At 51.8% G+C, this 16,479-nt stretch overlaps 2 protein-coding genes and 1 long non-coding RNA gene across 4 annotated transcripts in view; 2 read left to right on the forward strand and 1 right to left on the reverse strand.

The window, feature by feature from the left end:
* The first annotated feature begins 1,968 nt into the window (after nucleotides 1-1,968).
* LOC139788594 (keratin, type I cytoskeletal 14-like) lies at nucleotides 1,969-6,479 on the forward strand. Its single transcript, XM_071728678.1, has 8 exons — nucleotides 1,969-2,545; nucleotides 3,798-3,880; nucleotides 4,345-4,501; nucleotides 4,653-4,814; nucleotides 4,900-5,025; nucleotides 5,122-5,342; nucleotides 5,844-5,878; nucleotides 6,206-6,479. The coding sequence occupies exons 1-8, from the start codon at nucleotides 2,024-2,026 to the stop codon at nucleotides 6,301-6,303; spliced, it is 1,404 nt and encodes a 467-aa protein (XP_071584779.1). The 5' UTR covers nucleotides 1,969-2,023; the 3' UTR covers nucleotides 6,304-6,479.
* Nucleotides 6,480-10,805: 4,326 nt separating this feature from the next.
* LOC139788579 (keratin, type I cytoskeletal 14) lies at nucleotides 10,806-15,620 on the forward strand. Its single transcript, XM_071728653.1, has 8 exons — nucleotides 10,806-11,409; nucleotides 13,072-13,154; nucleotides 13,437-13,593; nucleotides 13,743-13,904; nucleotides 13,990-14,115; nucleotides 14,219-14,439; nucleotides 14,767-14,816; nucleotides 15,314-15,620. The coding sequence occupies exons 1-8, from the start codon at nucleotides 10,888-10,890 to the stop codon at nucleotides 15,409-15,411; spliced, it is 1,419 nt and encodes a 472-aa protein (XP_071584754.1). The 5' UTR covers nucleotides 10,806-10,887; the 3' UTR covers nucleotides 15,412-15,620.
* LOC139788603 (uncharacterized) overlaps nucleotides 11,194-16,479 on the reverse strand; it is a 126,855-nt gene continuing 121,569 nt past the window's right edge. For both annotated transcript variants that reach the window (XR_011722889.1, XR_011722890.1), the window contains exon 4: nucleotides 11,194-12,459. This is a non-coding gene — a long non-coding RNA (uncharacterized lncRNA). The remainder of the gene's footprint in view (nucleotides 12,460-16,479) is intronic.

Consider the following 16,479-nt stretch of genomic DNA (forward strand, 5'->3'; position numbering starts at 1 on the left):
ACCCCCCACTGTGGAGGGCAGTGGGCCAACAGGAGCACAGATCTTCACCCTGCCAGGTTGCCCCAGGACTTCTCCACAAGCTGAACAACACCATCTGCATGCTCTTCACTCTGCCAGAGAGGGTTGCTCCCAGGTCCCCTCTTTTTCCCCATCTCTCTGAGGGATGGGGCATGTGTGCATCCCAAATCCCCAGATTTTGCAGCCTGGGTAGTCAAAAATCCAAACCTGAAGCCAATCAGTTCTGTGGGACTGCTGCCCAGAGAGCAGAGCCCTTGACTAAGAAGGTCTGGAGTTTGTTTCTGGTTAAGCTGCTTCCTCAGTGGCCTCCCAATCACACCACCTCTCCCAGAACTGCTAAAGAAAGAGAACGTGACTCCCTATTGAGTCCTGGAGATCTAGCAGTGATGCAGATAAAGGGTTGTTGTTATTGTGTCCTTCAGGGAACAGATGAAAGAAAAAACACACTATGAATTACCAAGGGTGAGGCTCTGGGAACATTTTAGCAACTCTAAAATCAGTTAAGTACATTAGAATGTGAAAACAGCCAGAGGGGCCCTGGGAAGTAAGGAGATCACTATAGGAGAGAAAGCACAAAAGGGCTCCTAATCCCTACAACCCTCTTTCACTACCTCACAGGCATCTCTGCTAAAAGGAAAAATACTGTCTCTTATCCGAAAATGACACCACTGGAGCCAGGCAGGCCAGCAGCTTGGGTGTGCGATTTTCCACTCCATACTGAAAGACCTGGCGCCACATCAGTGAAGGGATTTTTTTTTTCCCCAACAAAGAATAAAACACTGCAGTGTCTCCCTTCCTGCTCCTCTGCTATTTTGTTTCATGCTTATACCTGTCCAGCTGCATCACTGAATCGCTGTGCTGGGGGCCCCATCTCTGCTCCTCTCTCCGGCGTGGTCCTGGTTGAATCCTCTGCTCTGCCAGTGGTTGTGGTGCTCATGTCCCTCACTGCTGTTTGTGTTACCCATCAGAGCTTTTGATAGAGGTGCTGCTGGTCCCAGCAAGTTCCATCAGCCTCGTTGTCTCACAGCTGCAAACGTGTAGGAAAAAGCCCATCTGCCTGCGCTGATAAGAGCTGATCGTGCTCTTCCTATGAGTCCTGGCAGCCAGTGTCTAACGTGGCTTCAAATTCTTTTTCTCAGATTTAAACTAATCATTAAAACCTGCCTCAGCTACGAGATAGAAGAAATTGTGGCTCAGAAGTTTTCAGCAGCTACAAATCTTTTAGGAGTCACAGGCTACTCCTGTGGAGTTTGGGAAAGGTGATGCAGCAAAGCAGGTGCCACCAGGAAGCATCAGGCATCTGCCTTCTGAACTGACTGAAAAACCACCCCTGCAGGGACTTTTCAGTCTCTGTAGAGCAGTATGTAAGCAGAAATTCCTGAAGTTTCTTCTCTTTTGAGCTACAAGATTTCTGCCAAATATGGTATCGGTACACAAATACCGCCAGGTCTGTGCTTGTCCTGGGACAGAGGTCCTGATGGGGAAATTTCCATCTGCCTTTGGGTCGGCCCATATAAGGATTATGGATGTGCAGAGGGCTTAAGTCAGCAGCTTTTGTTGGCTTTTGACTATTTCAAAAAGCAAATAAATGGATTTGTAGATTTTTAATGATAGAAGACACTTGTGGGCGACTTGGCAGATCAGAGAGGCTTCACTGGTGTTACTGGATGAAGGTGCAGCACCTCCACATCTCCACTGCAGCCCTGAAATGCTAAAGTGTAGCTGAGAGCAAGGAGTCTGAACCACTCTGTGTGCTGGGAACTAAAGCGGAAGGAGGAGATCCTCTGTGGCTCAGTGGGATGTGACAAAAGATGTGAAATCGGGGAGAGGAAAATGATGATGCTGGAATTTGGCTCTGGCTCTCAGGGGTGACGACAGGCGCTGGCAACGCCTCCCACCCGGGCTATAAAGGGCTCCAGGGCAGGGGAACGAGCACTCACTGCCTGCACTGCTGAGCTGCTGCCTCTCTCCAGCCTCCAGCCTCCAGCCTCCAGCAGCCTCCACCATGAGCACCACTGTCAGGCAATACTCCTCCTCCACCTCCCTCAAGGGATTCGGTGGCCTGGGGGGAGGCTCCAGCAGGGTCTCCTCCGTGCGGGTTGGGGGCGGAGGGTACCGAGCCCCCAGCGTCCACGGAGGCTCTGGCACCTACTCGGTCTCTTCCCGCGTTGTCTCGGGGCTGGGAAGTGGCTACGGGGGCAGCTACTGCAGCAGCGTAGGAGGGGGCTTTGGCGGGGGCTTTGGGGGTAGCTATGGCTCTGGTTTTGGCTCTGGCTTTGGCTCTGGCTTTGGAGGGGGCTTTGGAGGTGGCTTTGGAGGTGGCGATGGCATCCTCCAGGCTGGAGAAAAGGAGACGATGCAGAACCTCAACGACCGCCTGGCTGCCTACCTGGACAAAGTGCGTGCCCTGGAGGAGGCCAACACTGACCTGGAGGTCAAGATCAGGGAATGGTACAAGAAGCAGGGACCTGGTCCAGAGCGTGACTACAGTCCCTACTACAGGACGATCGAGGAGCTCAGGAACAAGGTAGGATGCTGGGATCAACACAGTGGAACATTTGGTTACCAGAGAGGATGCAGAAACACTGACTGCTCCCTCTGTAATTAGTAAGAGGTAACTAGGTCCTAAAATGTCTCTCAGATGCACATGCAGGGTGCCAGGATGGAAATTGAGAGGTGCCTCCATGTTAGCATGTGATGACATCCCTCTAGGGGGAACAAATAGCTATTTTCACTGGAAGAGGATGTAAAAAGATGTAATGCAGAAATAAAGAGAGACAAGTCTGAATTGGTAATGAATAGGTTTTGGGTGGTCAAAATGAATGTGCAGAGAAAGTTGGAGTTGTGCCCAGACTGAAACATTGATGTCTTGCGTGTAAACATTCAAAGAATTTGCAAATTTGTTTAAGCTCCCCTTTACTGATGTGATTTAGATTCTAGAGATGGAATTCCCAATAACAACTTTTTTGCCTTCTGGCATCTACTGCCCCAGGGCCAGGCTTGGTGCAAACCCACCCACCAGGCAGCTCTGGGGGGATATCTCTGGGTTCTGATTTGATTCCCACCAACCCATTTTGGAGGAAATACTCAAGAGTTGACTTTGTTCTTCTTTGTGACTTTTATGTGTGGCTTGCTCTCAATAAACACAACAGAAGGCTGTGCACAGTGAAGCTGCAGGAGGGCTGGCAGATGACACAAGGAATCCATTTTCTCTCCCTCCTCTTGGCCCCATAACTGATGTCCTCCCAAACTCTGACCTGAATCCTCTCCCACTGTGGATTATTTGCTCCTGGTTTTGTAACATAAAAATCAGAAACCACAGGCACCCGCTCAGTGTGTTTTGCTCCATTTCTGCAGTCAATAAATTAGATCCATCCCAGAACAAAGAGGCACAAACTCTGGCTGCTCCATCTGCCTGGGGAGCTGCATGGTGCTGGGGAAGGGGAACCAGAAGTTCCTTCCTGGTCCTTCATAACCAGCACCTGCCCTGAGGCATGGGAACAAATGCTGTCACCAGATCTCACATCTATGGCTTCACATTGCCTTCTGAAATACTTCCTGAGGGTTTTTGGCAAGGGAGGGCACAGAGCCATCAGCCCCTTCCTGCAGTCAGTCTCAACTCTGTCTCCCTTGTCCTGGTTCCATACATATTTCTGCTATGAAAACCCTGAGCTTCCCCAAAACCATCCCTGTCCCAACACCCTCACTTGTGCTCCAATCCCTTGGTTATCTGGGAGGAGCTCCTGACACACACTCTGTGATTTTTCTTTATCCTCCAGGTCCTGGTGGCCACAGTTGACAACGCCAACCTCCTCCTGCAGATTGACAATGCCAGGCTGACAGCTGATGATTTCAGGACCAAGTAAGCCATGTTTCCTCAAAAATTGGAACAAACTCTGCAGAGACCTTTAATGAAATGAGGAGAAAATCCCATCTAAACCCAAAGCAGGCAACATGGAAACAAAGCCTTCAAAATGAAGGTGTAATTTCCAAAGCAGTTGGTTATCTGAGTTTATAGGTGCCTGGGGATTGTTTTGCTTTCTTTAAACCTTCAGCATTTTGCTCCTGCTCCTCATTCCCCTGTGTAGGAGAATTCTCTTCTGTGCAGAGGACTTGCACTGTGCCTCTGCTGTGCATTTCACTCAGCAAAGCCCAGACCCAGTTCTGAGGCTCAGTCATATCAGGGTCAGGGTGATGCTATGGCCAAAGGTAGATACTGTTTGGTCAGTTCTCCATGCAGCATGGAAGAAGTAACCAACAGAGCTACTCTCTCCCTGTCTGGGAAAGATCTCGTGTGACTTTCATGACTGTTCTTGTGTCCCTCAGGTTTGAGACAGAGCAAGCTCTGCGCCTCAGCGTGGAGGCCGACATCAACGGCCTGCGCAGAGTCCTGGATGAGCTGACCCTGGCCAGAGCTGACCTGGAGATGCAGATTGAGAACCTGAAGGAGGAGCTGGCTTATCTGAAGAAGAACCACGAGGAGGTGAGCACAGAGCCAGGCTCTAAAATGTCCAGATGGGCCCAGGAACACCTGCTGAAGGACAGTCCCCTTCCTGAAGAGCTCTGTCCTGAGAGGAATGTCCCTGTACCCTGGCTGGAAATGGCACACTGAGGTGTTTCTCTTTTTCCTGCAGGAAATGAATGTCCTGCGTGGGCAGGTGGGTGGAGAGATCAGCGTGGAGATGGACGCTGCTCCTGGGATCGACCTCACCAAGATCCTGGCAGAGATGAGGGAGCAGTACGAGAGCCTGGCGGAGAAGAACCGCAGGGATGCCGAGCAGTGGTTCTTCAGCAAGGTGAGCGGGCTGGAGGGGAGAGCGGGGGGGACCCCGGGCTGTGCCCTCGCCGCTGCTGGAACCTCATGGTTTTGCCTCTCTGCAGACGGAAGAGCTGAACCGGGAGGTGGCCATCAACACCGAGCAGCTCCAGAGCGGCAAGTCGGAGATCACGGAGCTACGACGGACCATCCAGAGCCTGGAGATCGATCTGCAGTCCCAGCTCAGCACGGTACGAGGGGACGGATCCCTGCGGGCTGGGGGACACGGCTGCTCCCACCCCTCCCGTCCTCCGTCCCCCTGAGCCCCCCCTCTCCTCTGCCCACAGAAAGCGGCTCTGGAGGGCAGCCTGGCAGACACAGAAGCCCGCTATGGCACCCAGCTGGCCCAGCTGCAGGGGCTGATCACCAGCGTGGAGGAGCAGCTGGGCGAGCTGCGCTGTGACATGGAGCGCCAGAACCACGAGTACAGGGTCCTGCTGGACGTCAAGTGCCGGCTGGAGCAGGAGATCGCCACGTACCGCCGGCTGCTGGAGGGCGAGGACGCGCAGTACGTAGTGGGGCTGGGCTTGGGGCACAGCACGGGCACACGGGTAACAGTGAAGGAAATAAAACAGCAACAACCTGCCTTCCCTGGAGGCTCCTGCAAGCCCCTTTCCTCACCCACAGTATGCAAAAGCATCTCCCTTTTCAGTCCAGAATAGCCCAGTGGTTATCTCAGTGCTGCAGCATTCTTGGGATCCACTTCCCATCCCTCCAGTGGCTGGGTGCTCCTGGGGAAGGTGCAGGTGTCCCTGCTGCTCTTGTCAGCTGGGATGTGTGCTGCCTTGACACCTGAATCCCTGTGGCACACACCCACACACACACACACACACACACACATCCTTACCATTTTCTTCCTGTAAATTTTGACACTAGGCAGTTTCCATAATGTATTTTCATCACTATGATGGTACAAGAAGAAAAGGCAGGGCTTTAAATAATAATTTTGTTTTAGACACTCACTTTTTTTTCTGTTTATGACCAACCTTTCTCTTTTTCCCTCCTGTAGCATGTCTTCCCATTACGTCTCACCTGTGAAAGAAGGTAAGAATGTGTCCTGGCTGATGCACTGATCACACGTGGCTCTGTCACATCCTTAGTCACTTTCTTAGCACAGACTCTTTCTACTGATTTACTAAAATTACTATTTTATAATATTTTCAAAACCGCTCTTGCAATGCACCAAAAAATCTTTCAAAAGAAAATCTGTGCAGACTGAAACTGTATAATAAAGCACTTAGGACTAGGACTGTGGTGGTTATATTTGGGTTCTGAGGTGATTGTTGGTAATAACAAATCTACCCATGAAAATCTTTAAGACACTTTCTCCTTCCTTCCCTGTACATAACAATTCCCTCTTCTCCCCTGCAGGACCTGTTACTACCCGTCAAATCCGCACAATCTTTGAGGAGGTCCAGGATGGGAAAGTGATTTCCTCCCGGGAGCAGATCACCCAGGCTGCCCACTAAAGTGCTGCCCACTCTGCTGCAGCCCCATAGCCAAGCAGAAGATCCCATCTGACGTGCTCTGGCCACGCAAATCACCAAACACCTCTGCTCCTGTTATCCCCCCCTGCTGCCCTCACCCTTTAAGCGCTCTGCTGCACTCAGAAATCAAATAAAGCTTTTCTCCACACTGGTGCAAACCACAGTCTTGTCTGGTTGCTCTGAGGATCCAGGCTGTCCTGGAGCTGCAAGACAAAGCTCCTCTCTGGAGGAGTGAGTGTTCATCTGTGGTACCCTGGGCAGGGGGCAGCACACCTGAGACTTGGCAGAGCTGATGTGGGAGAGGTTGGAAAGGAACAGATTGCACCATCCTGGGAAGGGAAACCTGGGAGAGCCTTTGCCTTTCAGACTGGGCACTGGGATGTTCAGGTCAGGGCAAAATGCTGCATTCCCAGCTGCAATATTACAGCACCAGCAGAGTTGAATTCTAATTCAGTGAATCCAAGCAAGAGAGTGAACAAACTCCAGGTCATGCAGCCAGGACCCTGCAAACAGCAGCTGTCCAGTAAACCCAGCAGCTGTCCAGTAAACCCAGCAGCTGTCCAGAAAACCCAGCAGCTGCCCAGCAGCCCAGGGAACAAGCTGTGGATGTGCAGGGACACACTGATGGAGGCCCCTCCAGACCTACAAATCCAGCTTTGTTTAATTCTTCCTTCAAAAGGCATAGCTAAAGGGTGATGAAAACAAGGGATGGTAAGTAGTGGGCATGGTCTGGACAAGCAAAAAGCTGAAAACTCCCCTGGGAGTTATTTCTGGCATTCAGGGCTGTCCGTGGCTCTCCCTGACACAGCAGTTCCTGCTCCCATCAACAGGCTCAGCCGTTCCTGGAAAGCCAGTTCAGACACATTCTTGGCTGGATTCTGCCACGTTTATTACTTCATAAATCCAACCTCTACATCAATGGGATGATTCAGAGAAGTACAACTGAATCCGTGTCAGAACAGAACGGGCCGCACAGTTTTCAGACCTCTTTCCACAAAAAAAGCTGCCTGGAATTTATAGGGAGATAAGAGAAAATTCAGCTTTTTCTGGAAACACTGACAGGCTCCCCCTCAGTGTACAGCTTGAGCCCAGGCTGCAGGGGCAGGGATGCTCTAGAGGCAGCTGGAGCTGCTTGGCTGTGGCTGTGTCCTCCTGGCAGAGCCTATGGGACACGGGCAGGGCAGCAGCTGCCTCTGCATCCTGCAGGGTTGGGTTCAGAGTGCTCCCAGCACCTGCTGGCTTGTGGCAGACTCAGCTCTGGTTACCACTGACCAACAGTGATCTCATTGCCACCCAGATTCCACCACAGGATGCACAAACAGGGCCTGGGGAAGGAGCTGTGGTCAGGAGAACGGCTCCCGTGTGCCTGCACACCCAGGGCACTGTGGATGGGCCACAAGGGAATAACAGAACATGATTCCTGACCTGAGGCTCTTCAGCCATAGAATCCCTGCAGTCCCATGGACCAGACCTGCTCCCTCTGCTCCCAAGCCTTGAAGGAGCCTGAGGAGTGTCCCCAAGGGGAGCTCTGTGCCCCAGGGCTGGGTGAGGGCAGAGCTCTGATGCCTGAGAAGGGCAAGGACAGGCACAGCCTGTGGTTAACCCTTGGGCCTTCCCAGGTCACATCTTTACCCCCCCCCCGTTCTCTCCATGGGTGGTGGAGGCACCATCAGCACCTCCTGCAGCTCCCCTGACCTCCCTGCACTGGTTGGGTCCCTCCAGCTGACACCCCTGGGACACCCGGGGTGGGGATGCTGAAGGTGCCTTGCCAGGATTCATCCTGGATTGCATCTTCTCCTGGAATAGTCTGGGCACACCCATATTGCTATAGAAACAACAGAGAACACTGCTAACAACCCCCCTGTTTTAATTACTCCTGCTGCTGCAAATTGTGAGGGAGGTGTGGAAAACTGATGTTGATTCTCTCCTGCCTTAAGCATTAATAATTAGTCCTGACCTTAGGAAACCTGATGAGGAGGGAGCTGCAGGTGGTGGCTCCTGCAGACAGGCAGCGGCAGCTTGAGGCAGGTTTCAGAAAGTCAACTTTTGTTCCAGAAAGTTTGGCTTCTCAGGCTACACTGAGCTTAATCTGACACACAAGACCACTTCAGCAACAGACACTACAGTGTGGCTTTCCAGCTCATTTTAGGAAACTTTCCTATGGTAATTTGATATTAGGGCCAAATTTATAAGCATGCTAAAATAAACAGAGAAGTGTTTTTGGTCAGGTAGTTTAATCTACAGGGTCTGCTGACTTGTAGACTTGGAGCCAAACTTCACCTCTGTTTTTTTCCTGAAGACAGAATTGCACATTTCAACACCAATGTGCTATCATGAAATTTCTCTTATGCTGTAGAACTGCTATTCTGGTTTTGAAATGTATAAAAATAGGCTGTAGTGTGCACGTGTTCATGAAAGAGAGGCAGAATCTGGTTTATTAATAGTCAGCCTTCTGCTTTAAAAAGTGTGAAACAAACGTTACGTAGTCATTTGTGGTTTTGTTCAATGGAAGGTCATGTAAATAACGTCTTAGAATATTTAATATATTGTTTTATATCTTAATGAACATTGCATGATTTTAATTGCTGTCTTGTGGTATTATCAAAGTCCCGTAGATATTTTGAGCAATGTGCATTTTTATGACAGAGAGGTTAAAGAGGAAACAAAAGATGAAAGAACAGACAAGTTCATGTAAAGAAAGACTATACTGTTGACCTTGTAGTGCTGTGACAGCTTTTGATCCTACAGCCAGCCCGTGGGAGGCTGGATGCTGCTGATGGCCAAAAGGCTTTGCACATGCTAAGGCTGAGGCTGGACCTGCCCAGCAGCTCTGTCCTGGTTTTGTCCCTCATGGTCCCCATCCTTTGTGCCACCACTGCACACAGCAAGGACAACCCCGGGGTTCACCCAGGTGAAGGTGAGGAGAGGCAGAGGGGAGTGGGCACATTCCCAGGAGCTGCCCCCACGCTGGGTCCCACCCACACCTGGGGAGAATGAACACAGAGTGGGTGTCTGCTGGCTTTGTGCCACCCCTCCTGGTGCTCACGAGACAAGATGCTGCCACCAAGAGCCTGAATCCCTCCTCTGGCCTGAGCAAACATGCTGGAGAGTCCAGACCTCCCGTTCTCCAAGTCCTACAGACCTGTCTCCCATCCCCAGTGGGAAAGCGGAACACTGCAAGCTGTGCTCCTCCACAGCCAGCTCCTGATGTTCCATGGACACATCCCACTCCTGAATCGTTTCCAGCTTCCTTCAGATAGGAGGGGAGTCGTTGCCTTAAAGCTACTTAGAGATGTACCTTGTAGCTCATTTCCATACTCTTTCCTCTCTCCTTTGGCAAATGATCTAAGGAAGAACTTGGCTGTTGGGAAGGGGTTGTTGGGGCCTGTCTGTGAAGACAGTCAAGCAATTCACCGTGCACACACATGAGAAATATCTCCTCCTCCACACCCTGCATTGCTGGCGAGTGACACTCAGCTCTGCGGTTTCTGCCCGTGACGCAGGTCAGCACGGAGAGCAGGCAGCAGAGCTGGACCATGCCTGCTGCTCCCCTTTGAGCCCTTTTGGTCTTCAGAGGCAACTGAAGCTCCACTTACATGGAACCTCTAAGCTCCAAACTCACACTGAAATTGTCCCCCCTGGTCACAACTGCCTGAGATGTTCAGCTCAGAAAACATTGTTAGCATTAGCTGCTGAGCTACGTCGCTGTCTGCCCCACACTCCTGTTCATCCGAATACTCCTTCATCTGCTTAATGCTACTGCACATTTCTTCCAAGAGCATCCCATAATTTTTAAGTCATGCCATCCCCTGCCCCTTCTTTGCTCAGCTCTCATTCACAAAGAACAACACAAAACACCCATCACCTGTTGCCTGTTCATGTTCCTCTCTGAAGAAAAGCAAGCCCTCCAGCATGAACTCCATTTTCATCGCTTTTTGATTACAGAGCATTCTGCTCTCTGAGGATAAAAGAGAGGCCTTGTATTTCCACGCTTGGCAGCAAAGTTCCCTCTACCATTGCTGGACTCATGGGGCTGTAGATGTACAGCCAGGGCTTCATGACAGGGACAGTGTCCCTGCCACATGCTGGGTGTCCAGTGTTCATACAGACAGGACAATGCCATAGCTGGGACAAAAAGCCACAGGAAAAGAGGTGCTGACCTGCTCCACTGAAATGCTGCCTGAATTGCTCTGGTTCAGAGCTAACAGTACAAAGCAGAATTAAAATGTAGCCCTGAGCAAGGAGCCTCCTACTTTGAATCACACCTGACTATTTACTTGGAAACGGAAGAAGCATAAAGATGCCCTTTGTGAGACAAAAAGTTTCTAGTGGAATATGACAAAAAGCATCAATAGAACAAAGGCAAAAATGACGATTCTGGAAGTTGGCTCAGATTTTAGGAGTGATGAAAATCATTGGGAATGCAACTGAAAAAAAAAAAAAAAAGTGCTGGCAACGCCTCCCACCCGGGCTATAAAGGGCTCCAGGGCAGGGGAGCGAGCACTCACTGCCTGCACTGCTGAGCTGCTGCCTCTCTCCAGCCTCCAGCCTCCAGCAGCCCCCACCATGAGCACCACTGTCAGGCAATACTCCTCCTCCACCTCCCTCAAGGGATTCGGTGGCCTGGGGGGAGGCTCCAGCAGGGTCTCCTCCGTGCGGGTTGGGGGCGGAGGGTACCGAGCCCCCAGCGTCCACGGAGGCTCTGGCACCTACTCGGTCTCTTCCCGCGTTGTCTCGGGGCTGGGAAGTGGCTACGGGGGCAGCTACTGCAGCAGCGTAGGAGGGGGCTTTGGCGGGGGCTTTGGGGGTAGCTATGGCTCTGGTTTTGGCTCTGGCTTTGGCTCTGGCTTTGGAGGGGGCTTTGGAGGTGGCTTTGGAGGTGGCGATGGCATCCTCCAGGCTGGAGAAAAGGAGACGATGCAGAACCTCAACGACCGCCTGGCTGCCTACCTGGACAAAGTGCGTGCCCTGGAGGAGGCCAACACTGACCTGGAGGTCAAGATCAGGGAATGGTACAAGAAGCAGGGACCTGGTCCGGAGCGTGACTACAGTCCCTACTACAGGACGATCGAGGAGCTCAGGAACAAGGTAGGATGCTGGAATTGCCAAGATATCTTCATTAAAATCACTTTAAAAAAGATGACCCTGTTCCTAAAAACCGAAGAGTATTAACGAATAAGGAGTAATTGGTCTGAGATGGGAAAAGTGAAAGAATGTGCTTGGAAATAAGTCTACATTTATGAATAGCAGTTTCTTGCCCTCTTTAAGGCACCAAAATGGGTTTTCTCTAGAGATGGGGCAGGGAAGCAGGAGGCAGAGCTCAGACAGTGGCTCAGGTTGCTGCCGCAGGGTACGTGCTGCTGCTCTGATCATTTCCTGCCTCTCCTTGATGCTGCCTGTGGCCCAAGGATGTGCTGGCTGTGTCATGTTCCTGAGGAAGCACTCTGCAGGCAGGGACATGTTATCTCTTTGGCAGTGATCACCACTGAGTGATATGTAAATGATTATGATAAATCATTCTCACAAATATCTGCAAATCAGCTGTTTTCTAGCCTGAGAGAAGCCCCAAGGTAGAGGTTAAAACTAAAACTGCCCCATGGGATGGATGTTCTTTGGGAGGTGCCAACACAGGCACATGTGAAAACCCAGAAGGACACAGTGGGTTGTGGTAGGTCTCTTCAGAAGACCTGAGGTCAGGTGTGTGCCCTGCTCCAAAATGCAGTAGATGAAATCACAGCAAATCTTGTTTGTTCATTCTAAGCAGCTTCCTGGCTGATTTGAGTCCGAGGTCCTTGCACCATAATCTGTCCTTCCCCTCCCATCCTGCCATCCTTGTCCTCCCTCTGCCCACATTACTCATCATGAGCTGACTGCCTGGTCCTTCACCACTGCCTGGGGAGGTGACAGCACCCTTAGTCAGCCCCAGAGGGGCTGGAGGTGTGGGTGGTGGGTGGTGACAATACCTGCTCAGTGAGAGTAAATGCCAGGAAAATGGGCTCAGGGGTCAGCCCCTGGGGAGTCACATACCTCACATTTTTCAGGCCTCAACTGTCTCTCAGGCTTCACCTTGGGGTGAAGGGCTCTTGCCTGGATATGGGAAGCTTTTCTCGAATTCCAGCTCATCAGTTATGCTCTGACCTGGAGCAGGGAAACACGTGGAGGCAGAAGCTGTCTCCAGATCTGAGCAATGAAGTGCTGGGTCTTTCAGAAACCCTCTGCTCATGACCCAGAGAGAGGGAAACCCTTCCCTCCTCTCCTGCACCGCAGCTGGGAAATGACCACATCAATATTCCTGGATTCTGGCTTGGCCATCCCCTCCAGCACCAGAACTCAGGGAGAGCTTTTCATTAGCTTGTGGCTACAGAAATTCCTGCTCATTGAATGGCCAGACAATTTCGACATCCCAGCAAAAATACTTGCACCTCAGGTGTAATTACAGAAGCAGAAGGAATCAGGAACAAGGCAGTCCTTCCTCAGCCCTTTTTCCTCCTCACTGGGCTGTGTGAGCACCCAGAGGTGCCCAGGAAGGGACAAGAGCTGTGGCACATGCAGAGGGCAGGGGACAGTGTCCTCACTCCATGCCGACAAGAGACCCAGTACCAGAGTCCTGTCTCTTTGCAGACTCCATGAGGAAGTCCAACCCAATGGACAGGATGTTCATGTTGCTCCAGCCCTTCTGAATGAGAACTCAGGCAGCACCAGTTTTTGGAACTACTTTTCCACTATATCACTTTCTTTTATCCCTTCCAGATTCTTTCTGCAACTGTAGAAAACGCCAACATCGTCTTACAGATTGACAATGCCAGGCTGGCAGCTGATGACTTCAGGACCAAGTAAGTCCAACATCCTGAGAGCTCTTAGAGGAGGGAGAGAAAAGCCAGTTCTATGGATTTTCTTTGCTTTGTGCAAGTGAAGTGGCTCCACCAGGCCACGGCTCAAAAAAAGTGAGAAACCTGGGAAGTGTTCACCTCTGCCTGGTCATCCTGAAAGGTGGAGAGCCATTTAGAAAAGATGCCTGGCAGAAATACACCAAGCTGAGGAAGGAAAAAACAACAAAAATCCTCTATCAGTTTGGCTTCATGGTGCAACTGTGTGTGTTCGTGTGTGTCCCTCAGGTTTGAGACAGAGCAAGCTCTGCGGATGAGCGTGGAGGCCGACATCAACGGCCTGCGCAGAGTCCTGGATGAGCTGACCCTGGCCAGAGCTGACCTGGAGATGCAGATTGAGAACCTGAAGGAGGAGCTGGCTTATCTGAAGAAGAACCACGAGGAGGTGAGCACAGAGCCAGGCTCTAAAATGTCCAGATGGGCCCAGGAACACCTGCTGAAGGACAGTCCCCTTCCTGAAGAGCTCTGTCCTGAGGAATGTCCCTGTACCCTGGCTGGAGATGGCACACTGAGGTGTTTCTCTTTTTCCTGCAGGAAATGAGTGTCCTGCGTGGGCAGGTGGGTGGAGAGATCAGCGTGGAGATGGACGCTGCTCCTGGGATCGACCTCACCAAGATCCTGGCAGAGATGAGGGAGCAGTACGAGAGCCTGGCGGAGAAGAACCGCAGGGATGCCGAGCAGTGGTTCTTCAGCAAGGTGAGCGGGCTGGAGGGGAGAGCGGGGGGGACCCCGGGCTGTGCCCTCGCCGCTGCTGGAACCTCATGGTTTTGCCTCTCTGCAGACGGAAGAGCTGAACCGGGAGGTGGCCATCAACACCGAGCAGCTCCAGAGCGGCAAGTCGGAGATCACGGAGCTACGACGGACCATCCAGAGCCTGGAGATCGATCTGCAGTCCCAGCTCAGCACGGTACGAGGGGACGGATCCCTGCGGGCTGGGGGACACGGCTGCTCCCACCCCTCCCGTCCTCCGTCTCCACCCCCCTGAGCCCCCCCCTCTCCTCTGCCCACAGAAAGCGGCTCTGGAGGGCAGCCTGGCAGACACAGAAGCCCGCTATGGCACCCAGCTGGCCCAGCTGCAGGGGCTGATCACCAGCGTGGAGGAGCAGCTGGGCGAGCTGCGCTGTGACATGGAGCGCCAGAACCACGAGTACAGGGTCCTGCTGGACGTCAAGTGCCGGCTGGAGCAGGAGATCGCCACGTACCGCCGGCTGCTGGAGGGCGAGGACGCGCAGTACGTAGTGGGGCTGGGCTTGGGGCACAGCACGGGCACATGGGTAACAGACACAGAATGTGCTGTCTGGGACTCAGTCCCATTGAAGTTTTATGTTCCCACCAGCCACAGATGCAGGTGGCTCTGTCCCTGGTTTCTGTCTGCCACGGGCACCTGTCCCTGCTGGAAAGGGCTTTGGGGTCCCTCAGGAGACACCGAGCATGGGAATTGGCTTTAGCAAATAATATGAGACTTCTCTGGTTTCCTCACGCCTATGTACAGAGCCTTCACAAAAACAAAAATTGATTTTGTCCCTAACTTCTCTTTGTTTTGTTCCTTCTCTTGCAGCCTCTCTTCCCAGTACTCCTCAAGCATGTCCTCACACTCTGGCAGAGATGGTAAGAACACCCCTGACATGCACATTTGTACCAAAGAGCTTTGAGCCCTGCTTTTGGAGCAGCTGCCCACCTGAGGGAGTGAAAATCGTTCCCGGGGTTGCTGAGCCACTCAGTGGCTGAATCAGTGACAGCATCTCAGAGCCCCCTGCCCCAGGAAAAAGCTGTTGGCGAGGGAAACACCTTGCACTGCTTTCCCCCCAGAATAATTCACACAAAACGGACCTTGGGAGTGATCAGCCACCATTCCAGGCTTACACAGACCAGGGAAATCACTACAGAGTTGGGACTGTGCCTGTGGCCACCTGAGCTGTCCCACCGGCTGGGCTGTCCCCTCTCCCTAGCCAATGGGGGGCTGTATAAAACAGCATTTCCCCTGTACCCACAGTTAATTGTGGATCTCCAACTTCTTCCTTAAGAACATGAGACATCCTTCAGCACATTAAGGAACTTCCCTCCTTCCTGCCCCTGAATAATCATCCTCTGTTTTCCTCTGGCAGTCATGACGTCCTCCCGCCAGGTCCGCACCATCGTTGAGGAGGTGCAGGATGGGAAGGTGGTCTCCTCCCGGGAGCAAGTGGCCCTCACCACTCGTTAGGAAGCCAAGAAGTGTTGCAGAGCCTGACCCCAGGCCCCAGTGAGCTGAACCAGACATTATGTGAGGCTTCATGTGCTGGGGCTGTGTCACAGAAAGCTGAATGCTCCAGCCACCTCCTCCCCCTCCCTCTTTTGCCCTAACTTCACGCGGGTGCCATCATGCACTCTGTACACATTCAATAAAGCTTTTTCCTCATTCATGCAACTGCAGACTTGTCTGTCACTGATCCATGATCTCTCAAAGCCTCAGGCTTGTGTGTTGGTGCCAGGGAAAGTCCTAAGAAACCACAAGAAGAAGCCATCGAGAGGAGGGGAAAGGAGGGATACGGACTCCACTTGGAGCAAAAATAAGTTGAGACAGCTTTTGTACTGAACTCATTGCTTGTAAATACACGGAGCTGACTGAGACACAAACCAGGTAAGTTGATGCAAAATGAAGGCAGTAATGGAAGGATGATGCCTGAGGCCAATGTGCCATACGACTGATCCTTAAAGCCAACAAAAATAAAGCTCAGAGCTCTAACTCTTGGGATCATGAAGAATCTCTTTCTCCTGTAAGTCAAACTTAAATAACATCAGCAAGACCACTGCTGTCATGTGCACTGCTCTGAGACATAAGCACGACACCAGACTGGCTGGCAAATCTCACACAAACCTATCTTAGTTCTGTCCCTAAATCACACAGTTGGGCTCGCAGTACAAAAACTTTATACAGATCTTTTCATGCCGCCTGAGGCCTGTACTTAACAGGTTCTAAAATAATCATTGCTTAATCCACAGAGGGTTAAGTAGCAATAACTTTTTATCACTATGGCATCTAGCAGATCACTGCTGAAATCCCTCTTGTAGAACATGAGCCAGTTACTCTATGTCAACAGCAGCTGCAGGCAAGCTGCCACTCAGGATTAGTGAGGCAGCTCCTGCACGGGCAGCTCCTGGTTTGCCTTTGCCCACTCTGTTCCTGGAACACAGGAACTCAGGGTGCTGTGCTGGTCACCCACCCACCCACTGCCTCTTGTGGCCTCGGGGGGAGAGGAAACCACCCAGGACCCAAAAGCCTGATGGAATC

This window comes from Heliangelus exortis, chromosome 29 (genome assembly GCF_036169615.1).
Source record: "Heliangelus exortis chromosome 29, bHelExo1.hap1, whole genome shotgun sequence".
NCBI classification, from domain to species: Eukaryota; Metazoa; Chordata; class Aves; order Apodiformes; family Trochilidae; genus Heliangelus; species Heliangelus exortis.

Excerpts from the sequence above, each read along its gene's own strand:
- LOC139788594 (XM_071728678.1), top strand. The coding sequence starts at position 2,024 with ATGAGCACCACTGTCAGGCAATACTCCTCCTCCACCTCCCTCAAGGGA. Across the intron at positions 5,026-5,121 it reads TGCAGTCCCAGCTCAGCACG|AAAGCGGCTCTGGAGGGCAG; the intron begins GTACGAGGGGAC and ends CTCTGCCCACAG. Across the intron at positions 5,879-6,205 it reads CGTCTCACCTGTGAAAGAAG|GACCTGTTACTACCCGTCAA; the intron begins GTAAGAATGTGT and ends TCTCCCCTGCAG.
- LOC139788579 (XM_071728653.1), top strand. The coding sequence starts at position 10,888 with ATGAGCACCACTGTCAGGCAATACTCCTCCTCCACCTCCCTCAAGGGA. Across the intron at positions 11,410-13,071 it reads TCGAGGAGCTCAGGAACAAG|ATTCTTTCTGCAACTGTAGA; the intron begins GTAGGATGCTGG and ends TATCCCTTCCAG. Across the intron at positions 14,116-14,218 it reads TGCAGTCCCAGCTCAGCACG|AAAGCGGCTCTGGAGGGCAG; the intron begins GTACGAGGGGAC and ends CTCTGCCCACAG.